The sequence below is a fragment of the Solea senegalensis genome, linkage group LG4 (assembly GCF_019176455.1).
Source record: "Solea senegalensis isolate Sse05_10M linkage group LG4, IFAPA_SoseM_1, whole genome shotgun sequence".
Lineage (NCBI taxonomy): Eukaryota > Metazoa > Chordata > Actinopteri > Pleuronectiformes > Soleidae > Solea > Solea senegalensis.
The window spans coordinates 8,892,870-8,915,969 of NC_058024.1; the positions used below are offsets into that span (position 1 = coordinate 8,892,870).

Here is a 23,100-nt window from a genome sequence, read left to right on the forward strand (position 1 = left end):
AATGACTGGCCTGTATTTGTTTTATGTACTTTTCCTCAATACATTTAAAGAAAAAAATCCATCCATTATATTTTCCATCAAGAATCCATATTTGCAATGAAACACAACTCGTCATCAATTTTGAATGCTAAAAACAGCAAGCCATGCTACTTTTAAAGTCAGGCAAACGCGAGGGCAGCTATCATTTTGTGTAATTGTGAGGATACAGAATAAACTTGCAGATGTTGAGGTGGCAGTTTGGCTAAAGCGTGAATTACTTCTTTTCTGTCGTGTTTGGTTTGTTTTCTTTTCTTTTCTTTTTAGTTGTGACTCGCTTTGTGTTGTATATTATTTATATTAAAGTGCAATGAGCCGCAGTTAAAAGCCACTGGTTCGCAGACGAGGACTTTTGTATGTTAATGCTGCATCTCATGCAACAGCTGCAGCAGCAGCAGCAGCAGAGTCATCAGTGGACATCAAGCTAATCCAGTTCACAACTGGTTTTATGTTTTTATTTTAATTAGAGACACGGATGCGGCTGTTAACATGACACTGAGGAGAGGTGAGTCCCTCTGAAATTATGTTTAGAGTTCAGTCGATGTGACAGGTCATGATAGGGCTGCAATGATTATTCGATTAATTTATGTATTTTCCTGATCTTTCAGCTTCTTAAATGTGGATATTTCTGGTTTCATTGCTCGATTTGACAAATAAATCATTAAAACAATTTATTAAAAATAACTTTAAAATGTTGGGTTATGGACAAAACAAGACGTCTGATAAACGTCATCATTGTAAGGTCTGGGAAACACCAATCAAGATTTCCCATCATTTACCAAACAAACATTCAATGAATCGAGAATTGTTAGTTGCAGTTTATAGGTCAATGTGGATTTAAAAACAGTGATGGAAACCTGGACGAAATTGGTAATATTGCTGTAATAAAACTAGCCAGAAAACAGGTGTTTAGTTATATCTTTATAATGTCTTTCATTTAGTAACATGAGTTTCTCACTGTCTTTCAGTCAATGTGGTCATCCTTTTGCTGCTGGCTGTAGCTTTTCTCATCATAGTTCAGAGAAATCTCCTCAACCTCAGTGACTTTCTACACAAGGAGAACCCAGGTACAGTATATGTTCTACTGTCTTTGCACTAAGAGCAGGTCTGTGTATATGTTTTCATGAAATAAAATGTCTTGATTAACCTTGGAATAGCTTCAGATTGTCTAAATAATCAACGTTAAGACTTCTGTTTTAAAGTTAAATATGTCTTAATTTAAGCACTTACTAAAGAACTTAAAAGCAGTAAATAGTAAAAGGATTATCCGTATGCTTTACAATAAGATACGTTTACAAGCAAATATAAAAGAGAGTGAAGATCAGGTTAAGCGTGATACTAAAATAATATAAATGTGCACAGAACAACTTGCCTCACAGTTGTAGAGCAATTACTAATCACTAAAAAGCTGGCCAGATACTCATTATATATGTAATTATAGTAAAATTATACAAACCGTTGTCACATGGCTCTTGAACCTATCTTAGCTTTAAAGTTAGAAACAGTATTTACTGAGCGTAAATCAATAAACAATTTCATGATAAGCAGGTCCAGACTGACTAAGCTTCTGGTGTAATAATAGTTTACATTTACGTAAATGAAAATAACAAGTGTTTGGCTGTGGCTCACATCTCTCTGTCTGTCTCACTCCCTTTGACTGTTGCTTCACTTTTTTCCTGTGAATGAAAATAGAATTAGGACAGAAATGTCACAACTCTTACATTATCTGTGTGTCTAGATCCACTCCTCTTGGTGCAGATGCTAACTACACAAATGAAGAAGAACGACATTTTATCTGCTATGCAAATAGCAGTAGTTCCCTGATAGGCTTGCGAATAAGAGCGGTAAACAGAGGATTCCTCTATTTAGCTTTTCCATTATACCGTTCTAGCACTACTTGATTCTACTCTTCTCTGTTTGGTATCAGTCACGTCGTCTCCATGACTTCGTAGTACCTCCTCAATGTGGGCGGGGTTGTTGTGCAAAATTGCTGTGATGTCGACACAAACACACAAACTAGTGAAGGTCAAAGCAGTTGTTTTTGGTGTACTCAATCATTAGAATCAGTTAATTAAAAAGATTTGTTTACAGAATTTGTCAGTCACTGAACTGAAATATGGCTGAACGGGTCGTGATTCGGCTCACGATCGCCAGCTGTCAGCAGTGCAGTGACTAAATGCACCAAACTTCTCTGTTAAATATTGAGATTTTATTATTGAAATCTATGTTGGAGATTAACGTATTTTGGGTTAGGATTTTTAAGTCTTTTTATTGGATCTATAGTTCAGCATTGTTCGGTTTGATTCTTGTGTCGGACATCACGCTCATGACTCTTCCAGTGACAACACTCTCTGACCAATCAGTGGCAGGCAGTCTGTCTGTCGATAAAGCCAGGTACCAGGTACTATCACTGATGGAAAAGCAAAAAAATGTGTTAAAATCTGCAGTCTCACCATTAGATGCCACAAATTCTAACATACTGGACCTTTAAAGTCCCTCAGGGTGCCGTTCACTGCTCTGTGCCTATGACAGCGTCACTATTTCCCACTGAATATCCCACTCTTGTGTCCCTTCAGACTATAAAAATGCATTCAAATGAATCAGATTTTGACTTTCAGTACTTGTGTTTTGCAGATGCAGGGATGATTCTTCCCTTTGAGGCGGACTTTTCTCCCGCCGTCAGACTGGAGTCCGCGAGGAAAGGAGAGGAGCTTCCTGTCCTCATCACTGCTGCTGAGGAGAGGCTCGGTGCTGTGGTCGCTGCCATGAACAGTGTTTACCAGAACAGCAGAGCCAATGTTGTCTTCACCATTGTGACCATGAACGACACAGCAGATCACCTAAAGTGAGACAGTGGAGCAAGTCAAGTCTTCACATGCATATGATTCCAGTGACGTGTGTCTGACACAGTTGTTGTTGTTTTTACCAACAGACTTTGGTTGAGTAAGACGAAGCTGAAAAACATCAAGTACAACATCATTATTTTCCAACCTGAGCTTCTCAGTGGGAAGATTTCTAAAGATCCTCAAACAAGGGAGGCGGCACAACCGGTCAGCAAAATGAATGCACTTAAAATAATCCCAGCATAATTATCAGTGCTATCTTTTTTAATTGATATAATCTTTTGTTCTTCTGTTTTATATTTTGCAGTTGGCTTTTGCCAGATTTTATCTGCCTACATACCTCCCTACAGCAGAGAGAGCCGTCTATTTGGATGACGACATCATTGTACAAGGTAAGAACTAAGACACTAATTGTAAACCATTTTGGTAATTGGTTCAATTGGTTTTATTAATTAAAACAAGCTTCATTTCTTTTGAAATGTGAATATTTTTTGGTTTCCTCGCTCCATGTAACAAATAAATCATTTCTCCTTTTTCTCTTCATTAACAATTATTTTTTTAAACCTCTTTACTAAGAAAGAGAATAACCAACAGAATAAAACGAATAGAGACTATTTTACTGTTATTTGTCATTAAAAATGTTTTCCTTGGACTATTTTATTCAGTAACTCTCAAACTGTATAATTAATGAAACATATACAGTAAGAAGGATATTGTGGATGAGATGCATTTCTGTTTGTGTTGGATCTTAGGAGACATTCAGGAGCTTTTTGAAACCAACCTGAAACCAGGACATGCAGCTGCTTTCTCAGAAGACTGTGACTCCGCCTCTGCCAAAGGCATTGTCCGAGGAGCAGGAAGTCAGGTAGACACACACTAACATAAACTGATAATTCTTCTTTAAGTGACATTAAAAACAGTGATGAGAGTGTGTAAATTGTCAAAAACATTATGGCCACTTTTAACATAAGAAAAACTTTTTCAATAGAATAACTACTTAGGTTTCCTGGACTTTAAGAAGGCGTCTATCAAAAAGCTGGGGATGAGAGCCAACACATGCTCCTTCAACCCAGGAGTCATCGTGGCCAACCTGACAGAGTGGAAGAACCAGAACATCAGCCATCAGCTGGAGCACTGGATGGAGCTCAACACAAAGTGTGTTTCTCACACTGTGAATCATTTCTGTTTAGTTTAAATCCAGTTGAGCGCCGTTTTACTCCACTTCACTCGTCCTGTTTGTCGTGAGCTTAGTGTCTTTGTTTTTGCAGGGAGGATCTCTACAGTAAAACACTGGCAGAGAGCATCACCACTCCTCCTCTGCTCATCGTTTTCTACAAACGTCACTCCAACATCGACCCCATGTGGCACGTCAGACACCTGGGTGAGTTGTTCAGTGTTCTTAATTTGTCTGACTTTGACCAAGATCCAAAGGACAATCACTTGTCCAGATGCAGAGTGTGCTGCAAATCACTAAAAAGTGGATGAAGTAGTGTCAGCGCATTTGGTCCTTGAATGTGGGTGAATTGGTCCTGGAAAGCCCTTGAAAAGTCATTGAATTTGATGTCAACCAAGGTTGTTGTTGTCAACTACTTAATATAATTGGCTTCTTTTTTTTAAGCAAACCATTGGTTGTATATTGATTTTCCACATGGGCAGTCTTAAATAATTACTGTTTCTTGAGAAAGATTGTGGCACTAACACATGAACATGTCCACTCACTGGCCAGTGTTGGGATGTATTTTTCAGGAATTGTGGTTAAAACCACATTTATTACCTTCCTTAGATCTGCGTGTCAGTTACCACGGCAACAGTGGTAGTGGTTAAAAGTATGTTAGCAGGGATGGCATACAGTAGACAGTCCGTCCCATCTCTATTCTTGTTTGAACCAATGGGATAACCTGCATAGCTAGTCATTCTGCCAGCTATTGGCAACAGGAAGTACACCTTCAATAACATAGTTTTATATTTTTGGCTATGATTTATATTTACATGTTATGATATTTACTATTTTTCATTTTATTCATTCACTGAGTTGCTGCCATACAATTGGTTGCTCAGATATTTGTGTTGACAAGCAGTTGAACACACACTAAATGATTAAATTGATCTTTGTTTTCAGGTAACACGGGAGCTGGAAACCGATACTCGCCACAGTTTGTGAAAGCCGCCAAACTCCTCCACTGGAATGGACATTATAAACCGTGGGGCAGAACGTCCGCGTTCTCCGATGTGTGGGACAAGTGGTTCATTCCAGACCCGACGGGAAAGTTTCACCCTGTGCGACGACACGCAGACGACAGCTAGACGGAACCTTTGGGCCAGCCGTGTTACTGCAGGACCACACACACAAACACACTTTGATATCTCAGGAACTGTGTAAGGCCAGATTTATGTTTGAGTTATTATTATTATCATCCACTGATCATGCAAACCTGTGTTTTTCCCTTAAATGAGCAGAATGGACTTTTTCTCAGTACCAGGTGCAGCAACTCGAGATCCTTCAGTCCTTTTCTAAAGTTTTGGCACCTGAAGAAACACAGACATAAGCATCGTTTCCACACCGCAGTGATGAGATACTTTGTCACAGCTAGAGAGAGTTTTTGTTTTATCAAATAAAATACTTCATATTTTCAGCGCTATGGTATTTTTACAGACTTACCCAGAGTATTGTTTGACTTAAGATGTCTGTTTAATTCTTTAAAGTTTCTTCTGTGAGCACCTTTGCATTCTTTTTCCACTTTAACACCAAAAGGCAGTTTAAACCTTTAACAATAAAATTAGTGAGTGGACTCTCGTCTTTTTTTTTTTTTTATCCCTCTCACATTTGATATAAAGTGATACAGAGGAAATCTGTGACAGTATGCTGAGATTAGGGCAGCAACAAACGCTTATTTTCTTTAATTAATTGAGAAAATGTTAATCCAGAAAATGTTTGTCAGTGTTTTTCAAACCTTGAAAGTATTTTCTTAAATGTCTTGTTTTGTCCACAAACCAAAATTATTCGGTTTGAATGATTTCTTTGTTACATGGAACCAGAAAGAAACCAGAAAATATTCACATTTAAGCAACTAATAAAAAATCTGAAAACTTGTTATAGGCTAATCATTAAAAAAAAAACCTGATTAATCGATAATTAAAACTGATTTAGTTATCGATTATGTGTTGAATCACTATATACCACTTGCATCATTAACACTATGTTCAAAAGCAGCTAAATTATTTTACTAAGTTTTATTACAGAGTCACATGGTTGTGCAGGGGCCGCTAGCAGGGGCTAGCCACTAGTCCACCATGTGGCCCTGTTATAAAAACACCTGTGTTTTCCATTAAAGCAGCTGCTCATGATAACACGTCATTACTTCCTGTGGAGACAAAAAAAAAATCATTGTCTTTATCGCAGGCATCATCAGTCCTGTGTTTTTTAACCTGTTTTACCAGTAGTTTACTCAGTTCAAGTATTTTCTCCTCAACATCCACCAAAATGTTCATGGTGCAGTGCTTTTGAATAATAATCACTATTTTGCTGCTCTTCATTTCATGAGTGAGATCGACTCAAACTTTGTCTCTGCAGAAATGGAAACAACTTGATGTTTTGTCCCCCACGTTTGTTACCATCAAGAGTTTTGATACACATTGAAATGCTTTCACCGTGCTGGTGTAAATACTTTTGTACAGTCCGTAAATAAAACGTAACATTTTATCATTATTGTTTTGGTTTTATTTGCCCAGTATGTGTGTGTTATTACACCTTTCTTGTTTTGTAGAAATGTCTCTGCTGTAAAAAAACAAATCACACACACACACACATCCAGTAAATACATTTAGCAGAGTGCTGAATCAATGAAAGCTCTTCATATTAGTAAATGATTACTGATGAACAGTCACCAGCTTTAACAGTGATCAAATCCCCTGATTCATCACAAAGATATTTGAAATGCATATTAGTTAATGTATATTTACACAAATCCCTGCATATTTAATGTATTCATAGAAGTCTGAATTCAGTAGGATTTATGTTTTCTATTATAACACAGCAACTTATTTTAAGTATCAAAGCACACCCAAGCAAAAAAAAGAACTAAAAAGAAAGTTCCTGGCTCATTTATATGAACAAAAACTAAAAACTAACTAAACTTTTTTTTTTTAGATTTAATATGCCAAGTAAAATTTATCATAACTTTGACTCAACACAAAAAAGCATTTTGTACACCTCCAGGATGTCCAAATCAGGAGATGTGTATTATTACCATAACCCGTGCCCCATGAGCCCTAACGGTTAATTACTATAGTGACACACGAGTTGATCATGGATTGTAGGTATTAACAATGCCATGTCCGTACAGGGGCACACATGGGTGCAGTGGCTAGTATTGCTGCCTCCCAGCGAGGAGGTCAGTCTTGGATCCTGGTTTGACCAAGGGTCGCATTCCCACCCCATGTCAGCTGGGACCCACTACCTTCTAATGACATCCACAGACTAACTGCTGGGACCATTTGAGGACGTCCGAAGCAAATTTGTGTATTTTAAGTCCAAGACAAGAACAAAACACAAAGTGACTGACGGACGTTTAGACATAGAGGGTTTAATACATTTACAGTAAATCACTTATATACATTATTCTGCAGGGACACAAGACGCTGTGAATGACCTCTGGACATTTAAAAGGAGACGTCAGTGATAAAACACAGCCACTGATTGTCTCCTACAGTCAATGATAAACTCAATGAAGGTTAAACTTCCATTTAGAAAACTCCAGCTGTTTTCCAGATATAAACCACACACTGACAACGAAGCTCAAGTCATGTAATGTGGGTTTTCCCAAGTCCAAATCTGCATCTTGCGTCCACACACAGGCGCGTTAGTTGAGAGTCAGAAGACAAATGAAGCTCATTTAAAATCTGTGTTGAAGTCATAGGCGTCGTCTGCTGAAGCCGTAGCGGCAGAAAGGTTGACGTCGACGGGAAAATGCACCTTTGTGGTTTTTTCTGCAAACACGGGGTAAGATATTAAAAATATGACCGGTTTTCACATTTTAGAAGAAGAAGAATCAATTACAATGATTACTTTTGAGTGATGTCTGCTCCGGTCTCTCTGGTTCTTCGGTTACAATTGGTTCCTCAGGAATTTGTTCAGGCTGCAAGAAGAAGAGATGTCAAACAATCTTCCAGAGACAAAATGATCTCAATAGAAAAAACAAGTGTATGTTCAGTTCAGCAGGATCAGAGTTGGATTATTAGTCTTCATAAACAAATCAAGACTTGCGTTTTATCCTCACTTCCATGCTTGACCAGTCTGTTTGCTGTACTTCCAACAGCTTTTAAGTTGGCAACAAAAAACAAATGCACAATAAAATACCATCTATCGTACACTTACCTCATCAGTCGCCATCTCTATTTTCTGTGCAACTTTAGCTGCAGGTTTCTCTTCCACAATTTCACTGGCATTAAGCAGACCGGCAGTCGGGCCTTTAGAGACGAAGCTGATGCTGCTGGATGGGTATGGAAATTTAACACCTTTAAAAGCAAACGGTTTCAGTTTTAGTAAAAGGAACAAAATGGATTACGGATTTTGTTGAGAAAATGGTGTTCAGTACAGCTCTGTACCTGGCAAATACTAGTATCGTATCAGGACTCTGTATTGGCAGATTCTATTAAATTGGGGGCAATAAAGGCTCAACAAATATTTACCTTTCAATGTTATAGCATTCCCTGTTTTCAGTTTGCTCAGGTCCCAGCCATTCTGCATGTCCGAGATTACAGTGTCTGACAGGTATGCAGGTAAGCTGTCCTCTGAAGGCTTAGTGTGGTATCTCAGCTTAGGTCTGACGAGACATTCAAAAACAAAAAAAATCAAGATCAGGCAACTACACATTCCTACAGTTACGTACATATGTAGTTTTTCCAGGCACAGTGTTTGATCAGAGTTGGATTAGAAGTCTTCATATTAAAATCCAGAAATGCGTTTTTGTCCTCATTTCCACACTGGTGCACTGCAGATACCAACCTTTCATAGCGGTGTAGGTAAATATAAACTCACCCTGTCCAGTCAGCGAGGAAGACCGTGGCTGCCTGCTCCGTGTTGGCGACTCCACCCTTCTGAAGAAAACCTCGCTTTTTGGCAAACATGGCCAAAAACTCCAGGGAGTTTCTGAAGTCTGGGACGGTGTACCGAAGCATGACCTGAAACAGTGACGACAGATCATGATCCATTTCATTTGTAAGAGATTCATACATAAATGAATTGTGATTGTGTGTAACACAGCGAGGTACTGGTCTGTCTGAACCAGTAATAATACGAGCTGATGTCATGTGGGATAATGCTGTACCACACTTGTCTTACTTTGCGATAGTCTCGTTCAAACTGCGGTATTTCGTATTTATGATTATCTCAACAGCCATATGTTCTGTTCCCGCTTATTATTTTCTAAACTTATTTTGTCAAAGACAACAGACTATGATTATGAATTGGACCAATCACACATTAGAAGTGAATATTTGCATATTCCCAACAATTATTCTTGAAATAAAAACTTAAGAAATGGGCATGTTCACCTAAATATTACATTCATCACACTAATCTGAGCAAAAACAAATTCATGTGTCGCACATAAAACACATTTTAAAATATCCCAATGACTTAAAATAAGAAAATCTAATGTACAGTGCAAGGTGCAGCTTGATTTTGTGTTTATTTATCATGGCAGTGGCTGTTGGAAAATTACTATCCGAGTCCGGTGGTGCATGATTCGGCAGTTGTGTCTTCTACGAGATGGCAACAGTTCAAAAAGATAGTGTGCAGGGTGATTTGGATCTTTGATTATGTTTTTAGCCCTGGAGAGGTAGGATACAAGTCATTGTTAAGAAAATTCCCACCTACCTGGGTCTTGTCACACTGTTTGAGCAGAGTCCGAACAGCCTCCAACACAGTCTCCTGTCCCTCCTCCACCTGCAGACTCCTCAAAGCCATTGAGGCTGGAGGGTTGGACGGCGACGCCACAATTCCGGGGCTGTCGATTAACTTCAAGGTGCTTGAGATGAGCACCTCCTGCATGAATCTGCAGAGTTGAACATAACTTTTAATCACTGGACTGCAAAAATGGAAGAAACGTGATGCAGACCAGTGTTTTAAACCAACACGATGCTCGTCACTCACTTTGTGGTGCCTCTGTTGATCCCAGTGTTGCAGGCACGGACTTCCTTCAAACTGTTGATGAGACTGCTCTTCCCTACATTAGGGAAACCTGAGGGAGAAACAAACATGATTCTTACCTACTCAACGTGTGCGGAGCCATCACTGCATGGCTGCGTGAAACTGCCGTGACTTCATTTTATACGCGACACACAAACAAGTGACTTGTAAAGCCGTTGTTTTCAGTCCAACTGAATCAAATCATTAGAATCAGTTAATTCAAAATATTTGTTACTACCCGGAGCACAGACTCCGTCTGAGCTCCGGGTACTGGACTGAAACATGGCAGCAGTGTGATGCCAGTCACGGACCAGACACCTGTGTCGGGCCTCTCTTCCTGTGACGGCACTCTGGCTAGTCAGTGGCCGGCAATCTAACCAATCATTGCATAGTACCTACTCAGCATTTGGAACCTCGCCGGAGCAGGTACTAAAAATAGCACCTGGTACAAGGTACTATGCTAGCAGAAACGCTACTTAAACCGTGCCGAGGCAAGTAGGGCCGTTGCAAATATGGCATATGTTACAGAAGTGTGTGAGGAACACTGCTTACCAACTATGCCCACTTTGAGTATATCTTTCTCTGTGGTAGCTGCGTAACTGGTGAGGAGCTCAGTGAGACAGTCCTTTCCAAAGCAGACTGCTCCTCTGGAACTGTCTAGGACTTCATTGGATGCCACAATCCTGGTCTTTGTGGCTTCCTGATCAAAACACAGAAAAATATTCAATCAATTTAAAAAAACACTGGCCTTGAATTGTCTGACACTGCCTCTCACTGTCTAAATATCAATAAGTTTGATTTTATTTTTGTTCACAAACCACACACAAACCAGCTCTGTTTACGTCAGAGCCAGTACATTTTGTGGTTTGTTAGTTATTCTTGGAGGCTATAACCGGTTGTAGCAGCACCACACAAGCTGCTAAACCTTCTCAGTCCTCCATATTTCAATGACTGACAGACACAGCATTAAAAGTTTTGGGGTAATCAAGCTTAAAATTTGACATGGTTCTGTACATACTTTTACAGAATCATAGCAGGAAGAGCAGGCTCATTAAAAAAGGTCAAACTCAATTTGGTAGATCTTTGTGACAATGTAAACTGTATGTAAATTATTGGTTGATATGTCGTTTGTGTATACAAACAAGTAGAATTGACTTTAGCTCAAAAGCTTGTGATGAAGCAAATGTTTGAGATGTAATTAGCAGCAGAGTGTCAAACAGATAAAATTCCTTACATTTAAGTTAATTATTAAACACATAATTTTTTAATAGGATAATGCAACTCCTACCATTGCTCTGTCCTTAATCTGTGTTGATGCTTTAAACGCCACCACTGGAAACACCTTTTGTAGACTCTGTATCCACTTCTCCACGTTCTCTTTTGGTACCAAGTCTACAACACAAAATGTATTTTAGTCACGTAATTTATGACCGAACAGAAACCTGTTATTAGTAGGTAAGTTCCCATCTGCCCATTTTTATTTAACATTTTCATATGCGCATCATGTGCCAGAATAGAAATACGAATGATTTGAAAAGTCTTGAAATATCACGTTAAAGCTTTAACACCAACTGATAAAAGGTAAATGCAAATGAGTGAAAAGAAAACAAAGGATGTTGCACACTGGAAAAATGTTGGACATCATGTGTGACCATTTACCTATTTTATTTAAAACAAAGAGCAGTTTTTTGTTGCCGCCACTCTGTAGCACAGCCTCCTCCAGCTGTGGACACCTGCACCCGAGAGGATCACGAGCATCAAGGACTTGAATCACAACATCAGATGCATCAATTACCTGAAAAGAGGGAGATCAGGCAGCAGTATTAACAGGAGTAATAGTGCAGTGTTTTCAACAGTCAAAAACAAAATTGGGCTTGATTTTTGTACCTTATTAATTTCTCCACAAAGAAACTGTTTTGAATTCTTGTCTGGGGTAGAACGTTTCCCTGACGGCTTTCCATTCTCATCCTTGAAAATTAAGGAGAAATGGTTGTTCCATGTTGTTGAAAATAAAATTGTTTAACCATTTTTACACTTTTTCTTCTTTACCTGTCGAGCTTTCTTAGCCTTGGGTTCCTTTTCTTTCGAAGCAGACTCCTTATCCTGCTTCCTCTTCTTGGCTCGCTCCTCTTTTGCAGCTTGTTTCTTTTTCTCTTTTTCTTCTTCAATCTATGGGGATTAATTCATTCAGAAATAATAACATGCAATTAAACAAGCAGTACTGTTGTGTAAAAAGACAGTACCAAAACAAGGTCACACAAACACTATTTAGCCCCATTTCCCCAAAGCATACTCAGGGTTTATGTAGTATAAACCAGCACCATGTAGGAAAATATCACCATATTAATAAAGGATCATTATTGTGACAAAGTATGTGAGCATGAAAGATGAGAGCCAACCTGTAGCCTCCTCTGCTCTGCCTCCCTGAGGACCTCCTCTTTGAAGGGAGCACTGCTGGGAACCCCACAATCCTTTTTCACTCGTTTGCTAACCCCTTTCTTCTTCGCCTCTTTTCTCAGCTTTCTGGTGTGATCACGGACCTACAGATAAAAAAAAACAAGGGCATGTGAGTTAAATGGGGTTGAACTGAATGAAAGAATTTGTTAAAAATGGCAATAATTAAAAAATAGACAAAAACAATAGCACGATTATACATGTGCAACATCAAATTAATGATGAACAAACAGTACAGCAAAAAACAAGACACACAGGAATCAAAATACTATAAACCAGGTAAAAAGGATTAATACAATTTAAGTACAAAATATTTATGGAAAATGTGTAGAGCATTTAAACATCTATATGTACAAAAGCTATATACACACACATCTAGGAAAATAACTCTTGTACACAAACTTTATTAATTTAAAGCAAACGTTTTAAGCACATGAAACAATCCCCAGATCATATAGATGCATCTGTGCATGCGTCTTTTAATCATTTTCTGCTTCAATAACCATAGTCATGTACATTACTCAAACAAGTAAATAAAGGAAATTCGAAAAACAATCATACTTCCATTGAGATTTTTTTTTTCAATAAATTGGAAAAACCTTTGTTCACATTTAAAATAGACATTCGGAGACACGTGTTTTAAATGTCAATCAAAATCAAAATAGTTGACAACTAATTTAGTAATGATTAATTGTTTCAGCCCTAATATATATTTTTAATCAAATTTAAACATAACTTGAACTGATAAAAAAAAAGGCTGATCTTCAAATTTAAGTGCTTTCAGGCTAATAAAAGGTGGCTTTGTTATATATTGAATGAATTACTAACCTGAAAAGCCTCCTAATATTTGCGACATTGCATATTTGACGTAAAAAGTTGAACTCAAGATTTAAGATTTCTACTATCACATTGGTTATAAGTGCATAAACGTGTGGAAGGGTTGTGCTAATGAACTACGTTTGAAACAAGACATATAGATATACGTAAAACGAGAGACACTCACCTTCTTCTGTATTTTATAACGTTTGGCACATGACATGCGCTTACTCGCTTTCCTTAACTCTGAAGACAGAAACAGACAAGAAGTTTAACGACATTTGAACAGCTAACAAAGCTAACGACGAAGCTAACAGACTATACCACGACAGCCGTTCGCAGTTAGCCCGTTAATCTTCTTTCGCAAGCCATAAAACTCATAAAGCTTTTTTAAATAAATGAGCATGTTTAATATAAATGTAGCTGGATATAAGTACTTACTTGGTCGTTTCATGGTGCTACAGTGGTCCGGCCAACGTGACTGAGACACTGACACACGTGGAAAAAGGCACAAGTCTGTCTGAGTTTCACTCACTTCCGCTTCAGCTGGTGTGGGGCTAGTGGTGCGCCACCTGTTGACCTGGAGTGATAGCGCTCCTCTGGAGAGACTTCATAGCAACAATGGACGTAATTGTGTTGTGTCTGCTGTTTTAAATACTCATACAAAATTGTTCTTCAAAAGTTCAGAATCGTCTTGATAAATTTAACATAAAAGTATTTATTTTCCAGGTTGAACCTACAGATGTTTTTTTTCTATTAAATTTAAGTATCTGTATCTATAAATGCACTGCGTTGGCTGATTAAAAGTTTGCATCAACGAGCAGTTAAACAGGTGTACGGTGTACCTAATGTGCCGGTGGATGTATATCATTTGTTGAATGTTCAAAATAAAGTTTATTCAAAGAAAAAAGTTAAACAAACCACCAAACTAGTGGAGGAATGGAGGCAGTGACATGCACAGTTATTTGGAGGGACAGGGGCGAAAAGGGACAGGACACCTACTGCCACATATAAATATTAGCCAGTCTGGCACTTGGTAGTGTTTTTACCACTCAAGAGGTTCATCTCGAGGCACATCTCGAGAGAGCACTTTAGTGTGCAATGGTTTTGTCCATTATGACACCAGTAAATACACAGTTTCTGTCTTATGACTGTCTGATTAGAAGTGTATTAGGTGTACCTAACAAATTGGTCGTTTATGTCATTCTTTTATTTGATGAAAGTTCAAAATGAAGTTTATAGCACTAACCCATCTGCCACACCGGGGGGAGGAGTGGAGGGTTGGAGTGAAGGGTGGGGGGGTTGGAAGAAGAGGTCGAAGAACGAGAAGAAGAAAAGTCCGGGTCACGTGACTGGGTCGAGCATCTTTTTTTGGTCCATCTTGGATAATAGTGAGAGAGAGTGCAACCCAAGAAAATGACCAAACTGCAGTTTCTAAACGTCTTCCTGACTGAGCGCCTCATGCTTGCTGCGCAGGAGATTTACAAGTCTGTGGAAGACACGATCCTGGAGTATCAGGAGGAGATCGCGATCCGGGAGCGGGAGAACGACCATCTGAGACGCAGGCTGCGAGACGCTGGGATTGAAATATGGCCAGGTTAGCTGCGCCGACGGCTAGTAACGGTCTAAGCACTTCATGCTAAAGGAAGAGTGAGAACTGGTTAATAGCTGCGCGTATGAAACATACACAATAACACAACAACTATCACTTGAAGACACTGAAGCCCCACTTCCACACAAGTTAGCCTTAGCTGAGCTACTTGACGTTAGCAACTGTTGTAGTGGAGCGCGCTAGCAACCTTTGTTCGTTAGCAGCTCAGCCAGGTTAGCCGGCAGCTAGTTAGCATCCAGCTTCTTCTAAGTCACCGCCTGAATGTTGACACACTCACCGTGACAATTCATTATTAAACTTGATAGTGGTTGAAGCAGTAACACGGACTTTGTGGACAGCGTGTTTTTGTTTGTTTTTCTGCTTTTAAAAACAACCATACAAACAGACCTTCAGCTAAAACCACTGCTAAAGTATTGACAAAACTGTCATTATTAGTTGTTATGATGTTGATCATTTCACTTGATTTTCAGAGACAGATATTGTAAAACATAATTAATATATATATATATACATACATACATAAATGCTTAAAGTCTCTGCAGACATGTTCTCCCTTACACTCTAAACTTTATAATTTTCCTTTACTTTTACTGTTAAATACTTTGGGCTTCCAAAATTGTTACAGCTCAAAATAATCATGTCATCATTGTGTTTATAGCACTTTTAGAAACACAATTTTACAAAGTGCTAATACAAACAAAGTAGAAACTAATCAGGGACAGAGATAACTAAACACGAGGGCAAAGTCACAAAATTGCCAACGCCAAGTGTAAAGGTAGATAAAATCAAAAACCAAAGGAAAAATGTTACACAATTATTCACTGTCAACACACAACATGTCATATGTGACTTTAAGCACAGCAAATGCAATGATGTTGCACAATAATAAACATCTGTGAGTATGTTAGATTGCAGCAGCTAATGTAATGTCAGTACCTGAGGCAGGTGTGTGGTAAAGAATGAAATACTCAAATACATAGGAAAAACAAAGAAAACCTCAGTACAGATAAATAACAGCTGCATAAGTTGTATTCTTCTCTATAACAAAAATATACAAATACTTACAAAATGTGCGAAAATATGTGCCAAGCTCACCACAGCTGTGATTTTTCTAATAACACATTTTCTGTTAATCAGTCAGCAACAGTGACGAGTTCAGCTTTAACTTCTCCTTAGATGGAGAAAGTTATTGGGATAAAGTGATGTTTACGTTTTGTAGGGCCGCAACAATTAATCTATTATTAACCAATTCCTGAATTAATCATCAACCATTTTAATAATCGACTAATTGGTATGAATGTTTTTAAACTAATTAAAGCAAGTGCTTTTCAGCTGTTCATATTTTCCTGTTCGTTAAAATGGAATTATTTTGGTTTGTGGACAAAACATGTGAGAACATCATAATTTTGAGGTTTGGGAAATGCACATAAATCTTTTTAGCATTTTCAGGACCAGACAAGTAATGAAATGATCAAGAAACCTATGACCTATGAAATTCTGTGTGAGGTGGACGATGTGTTTGCTGTTGTGGGCCGATCATTTCCAGCTGAACCTTTTTGTCCTGTGTTCTTAGATCGTCCATCCATGGCACTGTTGGAGGAGGAGGATGGTGAGCATCCACGACGTGAGTGGAGTCCCAGCATGGGGCATGAAGAGCGTATTCCAATCCAAATTAAGGACAAAAGAGATCTGCGAGCCAACCAAGGAGACGATCAACTTCGGGGTCATGGCTCTTGCAGCACATCAGAGAACATGTTTACTACGCCACGTGTTGGAAATGAGTATCCCCAGGATGGTCCTCACACGTCCAACCTGCCTCAGAGTCAGGGCGTTGAGAACCGAGAGAGGGATCCCAACTCCCGAGGCTCCTCGAGGCATGTAAAAGCAGAGAGCGGAAGTGGACACAGAGGCTCTACTTCTTCCAACAGTGGCGCTCAGCCTCTCGCGCCAGTCAACCCTAACTGTTCAAATGAAAACAACATTGACATAATTGGAGTGGAGAATGGTGGACAGATGGTTGGTGCTAAGGGAGCTGGAGCAAACAGAGCACAGCCTTCTCACATGCGTAACCAGGGAGCTAACGCTGTGGAGTGTCCCCATCAGAAATCCCCCCTACAAGGACACATGTCATCTTTCTGCTGCAAGGTTTGTGGGGAAGCATTTAGTCACATTGGTCACTTGCATGTGCATGTACAAGTGCACACGCGGGAAAAACCGTACCGCTGTGGCGTGTGTGGGAAGTGCTGCAGCTCCTCCGGCAGACTCCAGGAGCACCAGCGGAGCCACACAGGAGAAAAACCTTTCCGCTGCCAGATTTGTGGAAAGGGCTTCACACAGATGGCTCACCTGAAAGTTCACATGAGGATCCACACTGGGGAGAAGCCATACAGTTGTCCTGTGTGTGGCAAGTGCTTCAGCCGCTCTGACAAAATTAAAAGGCATCTCCAGACCCATAGCCGTGAGGGAACATATTTCTCAGGGCAATGATGATGCAAGTGTGTTGTTAAACAACCAGTTTATGAATCATAACAATGTGGGAAACTTTTCTACAAAAAGCTTAAGTGGCTGCCATGAAGGCTTTTGTCTCTTCTCTGGATCCCATGAACGTGGGATTCTGCAATTCTTAGAGAAATATTTTTTTTGTAATCTATTCTAATGCTTCTCCTCACAATAGTTCCTCATTAGAATTTGTATTAGCCAATTTAGTATGTGATTTACTTAATTTTGTACTTGTCACTTGAGTATTAAATCTCCAAGAAACAATTTAAGTTATTAGCTAGCCTTTCTGAATAATCTAGCCTTTTTTTTTCCCTTAGTCGAATTAATTAGCATGATGAAGTCTTCCACACATGCCTTGAAGCTGAGATGTAATAAGTAATGCAACAATGTCCAGCATAGTCACCACTTACTATCACTTCAAATCTATAAATTCACACTTCTACACCACTTCTACACCACTTACACGTGTATCGTTAACATCATTTTAGGACCTAAAATTAAGAATAGCTGTGTCTGTTAAATCGTTTGCTCGACAAGAAGATTGGACAAGAAGTAAAACCTGTGTGAGATCTAGGTTTGTCTAACACTGCCGATAGGTATTTCTGTTTTTATGTAGCATTTTTAACAAAGAAATGGCAAGTGAAATGTCCCTGTACACTACGGACTTGGCTGTTTTATTGTTATTATTATTTTTTTAACAAAGAAGGTGACTGATTTCGCACTTGTTTAAAGTTTTTAGATCTCATAATAGGTTTTTTTTTATTCTCAGTGCTTTTTATATTGTTGCAGAGCTAAATACTGCCATCTGACATCGCTCGCTCATGTTGTCCTATTGCGAGACTGCTCCTTTTTCTTTGTGAAATGGGACATTTTGTAAAAAAAAAAAAGATACCACTACTCTCACCCTGTCATATATTTAAGAATATTGTGGTGTAGGACTGTCACCTTTTCCTGAAATTAAATTCAATTATATATCACATGACACCGTAATCCTTGGGAGATATTCCGATTTCAGTCGTTAAAATGCCGCATTTCCACCAAGTGTTTCAAAGCACTTGAGCTCTTCCGCGGGGCTGTTTGGAGGTAAAACCTGATCAGGCTGGCTTTCATCGCAGTTTTAGTGAACCATATGGTAATGTTGCGTTCCATTTACATCGGAACTCAGAAATTAGAGCTGGCAGTGACTGGTCACCTCCGAGTTCACAACGTCCCCAGAGAAGTTGGAGAAAAAAAACATAGCCGTTGTTTGTAATACCAGTCAATAACAACCCCTACACACAGGTGGCTCTGTGTTTCCCAGCTGCAGTTCTGGCTACAAATGTAACGCACCCCAATAACTGCGTCAGCTACGTAATGAGCGTGACATTGTTCCATTGTGACACGCCTTCAAATAATTCCACAAAGAAGAGGAAGACGACATAGTGCATATTAGCTCCGCCCTTTAGGAATCGGGCCACCTCACGAAAAGGGTGCTGAAAAGTGGGACGACACAGAACACGACTGCCTAATATACCCGGGTTTAAAAGGCCATCAGTGTCCTGATGCTCCTCTCAGCTGTATATTTTGAACTTGTTGGGTTTTTCAAGGTTCGAATTTGATCTTTCCCCATAAGTATCAAACATGTATGTGAATTCTTGCTAAAAAGTGACAGCCCTACCTATTGTTATATCCTTCTTTTTAAATGACAAGCACTATGGGCATCAATCAAATATGATGCAGAAATTCACTCTATGGTAGGGCCATACAGTATTAGCTGAACATATCTGTGTTTTTTTGTTCCACAGGGGTCTCAGTCTGAAAAGATTCATGTTCTCCTCCACATTTACTCCATAGAGGTCATTCACATGCAAGCTATTTTTTATGTGGTTGATTTATCATGGAATCGGGATCTTCCTCTGCCTGTCTCGGACTGACTGCACCCCATTAAAACAGTGGAGCCTACATTAAAACTTTCTCCTCTCAGGACTAATGCTGCATTCATTACATGGGGGCTGCCCACATACTGTATAGCTAAGTAACGTCTGATTAAACACGTCCATCACACCAGTCAGAAACTCAGGGTTTTCCACTCTGAATTTGTCCCATCTTGTCTTCAGAAGAAAGAAAAACAGGATAAAAATGAAACGTGATTCCTCTTCATGTGATGAATGCAGCATGAGACAATGCAGCATGTCCACACACAGCTGACCAGCAGCCCTTCACGTCTTCTCTGGGACACCTTTACTTCCCCCGGCACACACTCTAATGTACAGTGTTGTATCATTGCATATTAAATGTTATTTTTTAATAAAGTAGACATTGAGTATCTGTTGTTATTGTGCTGGATTGTGTTTTGGGCAAAGGTCTAACAGGCACAGGTGCAGGTTAACTTTGTGCTTGTCATTATTTACCCAACACATAGTTTAATACAGTGTACAGTAAACTTTTTACATTTGCACAATACTCTTTAAAGATGACAAACCATTATGACCCAATATAAATCATGACACTAGCAAATCTGTCTGTTTCTAATTGTCATTTCTGATTTTAAACTAGCTATTACCAATACATTAATGACAACTTTTTACACTTTTATGTATGTTGTTTAAATCATAAACACATACATCTTAAGTAAAAGCCCGTAGGTTCTGACTCAGTGAAAAATGTAATAGATGTTACATAAATCAGTTCAGTTTTGAGTGCACAATAAAAAATGAGTTTATTTTCAAACATGAAGTTAGAACTACATTTTTGTATATTTATGTCACCCTACAAAAACACATTTATTTATTTATTTATTTATTTATTGCGGTAGTTCCCCAGTCTATCGGCACATTCCCTTCTGTTTCTATAGAAAAGTCAAATATTTATATACAAATGTTTTTAAGATGAGGACATAAATGTTTACGTGAAGAATTAACTATAATATACACATGATTTTCTCATTTGCTTTAATAAAACCAAACACAACATGCACCAACAGCTTGTCAGTGTTTGGATTAACAAAAGAATTGCTTCATGGTTGTGTAGTAACATATATACAACGCCTGGTGGCGTAGTTTCTATTTCCTTCAGTTTCCTTGGCTGTGATGTTTGAATTATCAAAGTCAAAACAACACTATCAGTCTGTGGCACTATGGGGGTAGGTGAAATATTGTATTTTTATTTCATTGACAAAAATTGATGAAAACAGTTGAATGCTTTTTCATCTCAGTGGTTAATTCACTCTCGAAGTGTTAAGTGGACTTTGTGTAAAAAATGAGTGAGAGAAGAAAAGGAAAAAAAATACATATCCTGTCTTACATGTGAACTTGCCATTCACAGGGGGAATTTTTTATTTTGTTCTTATTAATTAACAGCTATTGATATCTGAAATGGGAAATCTGGGGGGAAAAATAAACAAGACACTGAAAATTCGTTTTTTTTCCCCCTTTTTTTTCACTAGACCAGCCCACTCTTGACCAGAATAGACAGGTCATTTGTGCGTTCTGTTTGCTTGGAGGTACAAAACAAACAAAAAAAACCCTGTGTTTTACAGGATTACTCTGAAAAAAATATAACCATCTGAGGAAGCTTTTCGTTTGCATTTAGGTGGAACAGCTAGAAGGAGACACCCTGACATCAACACTGCCAACAACAAGAAAAAAAAGACACTGGCTCACATTTCTTCCTTTAAAATAAGGAAGAAATGTGGATGAGCCCCCAAATGTTACGTCTCTGTATAGTCCAGTGGGTGCGGGATAGAAATTTCCCTGCTAAATGTTGGAAATGAACTTATGTTTTCAGGATTTTCAAGTCTTTTTAACTGATCTACAGTACGATATTGTTTGGTTTGATTCTCGTGTCGGACGTCGAGCTCATGACGGTCTAAAGACGTCACCTTTTAGTATCGGCTCAGCACACTAGGAACCTCGTCAGAGCAGGTACTAAAACATGCACCAGCTACCAGCCGAACCATTACATTACATGTCATTTAGCAGACGCTTTTATCCAAAGCGACTTACAATGGAATAGAGTACAGTCAGCGAGGGGTGGAATCGAACTTGCGACCATTGCGACCATGATGTTTTTTGCACTTAGGGTACCGGTCTTAACCACTGAGCCACTCCACCCCCACTATATAATGGAAAAGCACCATAAGAGCTCATCTGGGACCCCTGGTTCTCACAGACCAGGTTGGAGTATGACTGCAAACACAAAGAAATGTCCACAAAAAGTTTCAAAAGTCAAATATATTGCCCTCAAAAAACCTGGTCACATATTCATCTAGAGAGCCTCTCCTCTCTTTCTTTGGCAAATATCAGCACCTACGCTTTAAATAGTTTCCATCCATGCAACACAAATGGATATATAACCATAACCTCATTTGAGCTGCAGCTGTAACACAAACTTGAGATTAACATTTGTTAGTTTTTCCACACTTGATTTTGGCCAAAGGGCTAACAAGAGAACGCAGCTTTGCACTAATACGATTTTCCATGCAGACTAATAATTTTTATATAATCGCCTTGACAATTGACAATTGACAATTCATAATGAATTTCATTTGTCTACAATAGGATTACAGAGCTCACTTGCAAACACCACAGTACAATATCCACTTTTCTTTCTTTCTCTGGCTGTATTTTTGGAGAGAGGTTTGATAAAAAAAAACGCTCATGAAATGAAGAAACAAATCCGATAGAAATACAAGAGAACAGCGCGGCATCAAGCACTGACCAAAGGTTTGCCGCCTGTCACGTATAGGGATCATGTTTGATCCAGTACATTGTTCATCTGTGAGATACATCAGATTTAGTTTGAAGTGTTTACCAGACCATGATACACTGATGTATTGCAGATTATGTCAAAATAAAAATATAGAATTCTGTGTGTGCTTCTAAGACCTTTGAGCCCATGCTTTATCTTTTCACGCTCTTTCCTGTCCTGTGCTTTTTCCCATCTAATTTCTTATTCTCATCTTTCTCTCCTCACGCAAGTAACATCCTTTTTATCTACCCTCTCTGTCTCTCTGATCCTGCTCCGTCTCCCCTTCATCCATCACTTCCTCCTCCACTCCAACTCTTTCTTTCTTTCAGTCCAGCCATCTCTTGACCTTGTCTCCACATATCACAGTGGTTTTTCTAACATTGATACTTGTGGACACGTACTGTCTGAGACCTTAAGTCCACAGGATTGCATGTCATATTACTGATTCCTTGAACCCTCAGGCGATACAGAGAGGAAATCTGAGTGTTTTTCCTCCTGCGGTGGTGATGGCCCATAAATGGCACGATAAATCACCCAGCTTTAGGATTTTATGATACTGCAAGGTCTGGCAAATCAACAGGGAAACTATCAAATAAGCATTATAACCACATGTGTTGTAGAGCAGTGGTTCCCAACCATTTATCCTTGAAGCCCCACCTTGTTTGTGTCCAAATCAAACCAGGGCTCCAAACACGAACCCCTGTACCCCCCCCACACATCAAAACATTTAAAGTGAATAATTACAAACATTCTTATGCAAAAATAAACAGCATTTGTAGGTTTGTGTTCATATTCTCACTGTGTATATGGATAAAAATCAAACCACGGTAACTCTTGAGATACTGCCTTGTTTTTCTTGTTTGATTCCAGTAAGTCTTTGGTACTTGGTACTATTCTAACTGACCTGATGAGACTTGCTTATG

The 23,100-nt window shown here is 38.9% G+C and overlaps 3 protein-coding genes and 1 non-coding gene across 4 annotated transcripts; 2 read left to right on the forward strand and 2 right to left on the reverse strand.

Annotated features, from left to right (window-relative positions):
* The first annotated feature begins 182 nt into the window (after window positions 1–182).
* On the forward strand, window positions 183–5,668 carry glt8d1 (glycosyltransferase 8 domain containing 1). Its single transcript, XM_044023178.1, has 9 exons — window positions 183–541; window positions 1,005–1,103; window positions 2,671–2,881; window positions 2,969–3,086; window positions 3,187–3,271; window positions 3,632–3,744; window positions 3,868–4,034; window positions 4,148–4,260; window positions 4,999–5,668. Exons 1-9 carry the CDS (start codon window positions 526–528, stop codon window positions 5,181–5,183), a joined length of 1,107 nt encoding a protein of 368 aa, XP_043879113.1. The 5' UTR covers window positions 183–525; the 3' UTR covers window positions 5,184–5,668.
* A 1,774-nt stretch (window positions 5,669–7,442) lies between these two features.
* Window positions 7,443–13,875, reverse strand: gnl3 (guanine nucleotide binding protein-like 3 (nucleolar)). The gene is made up of 15 exons (XM_044024252.1): window positions 13,780–13,875; window positions 13,526–13,584; window positions 12,468–12,608; window positions 12,118–12,237; window positions 11,956–12,036; window positions 11,728–11,863; window positions 11,357–11,460; window positions 10,621–10,768; window positions 10,033–10,120; window positions 9,757–9,934; window positions 8,917–9,059; window positions 8,568–8,701; window positions 8,254–8,393; window positions 7,945–8,014; window positions 7,443–7,865 (listed from the first exon to the last, which is right to left on the reverse strand). Exons 1-15 carry the CDS (start codon window positions 13,790–13,792, stop codon window positions 7,768–7,770), a joined length of 1,653 nt encoding a protein of 550 aa, XP_043880187.1. The 5' UTR covers window positions 13,793–13,875; the 3' UTR covers window positions 7,443–7,767.
* LOC122768899 lies at window positions 10,872–11,008 on the reverse strand. The gene has a single exon (XR_006360394.1). It is a non-coding gene; the product is annotated as a small nucleolar RNA SNORA47 (small nucleolar RNA).
* Window positions 13,876–14,661: 786 nt separating the features above from the next.
* LOC122768331 (zinc finger and SCAN domain-containing protein 22-like) lies at window positions 14,662–19,754 on the forward strand. Its single transcript, XM_044024253.1, has 2 exons — window positions 14,662–14,935; window positions 16,524–19,754. The coding sequence occupies exons 1-2, from the start codon at window positions 14,755–14,757 to the stop codon at window positions 17,435–17,437; spliced, it is 1,095 nt and encodes a 364-aa protein (XP_043880188.1). The 5' UTR covers window positions 14,662–14,754; the 3' UTR covers window positions 17,438–19,754.
* Window positions 19,755–23,100: the final 3,346 nt, after the last annotated feature.

Bases quoted from the DNA above. Each gene is read 5' to 3' on its own strand.
- gnl3 (XM_044024252.1), bottom strand. The intron at 12,609-13,525 runs GTGAGTGTCTCT...TTTTATCTGTAG, and splicing joins GTTATAAAATACAGAAGAAG to GTCCGTGATCACACCAGAAA. The intron at 8,702-8,916 runs GTGAGTTTATAT...ATGTCTCGTCAG, and splicing joins TTCCTCGCTGACTGGACAGG to ACCTAAGCTGAGATACCACA.
- glt8d1 (XM_044023178.1), top strand. The intron at 1,104-2,670 runs GTACAGTATATG...TGTGTTTTGCAG, and splicing joins TCTACACAAGGAGAACCCAG to ATGCAGGGATGATTCTTCCC. The intron at 4,035-4,147 runs GTGTGTTTCTCA...TTGTTTTTGCAG, and splicing joins TGGATGGAGCTCAACACAAA to GGAGGATCTCTACAGTAAAA.
- LOC122768331 (XM_044024253.1), top strand. From the start codon at position 14,755: ATGACCAAACTGCAGTTTCTAAACGTCTTCCTGACTGAGCGCCTCATG. The intron at 14,936-16,523 runs GTTAGCTGCGCC...CTGTGTTCTTAG, and splicing joins TGGGATTGAAATATGGCCAG to ATCGTCCATCCATGGCACTG.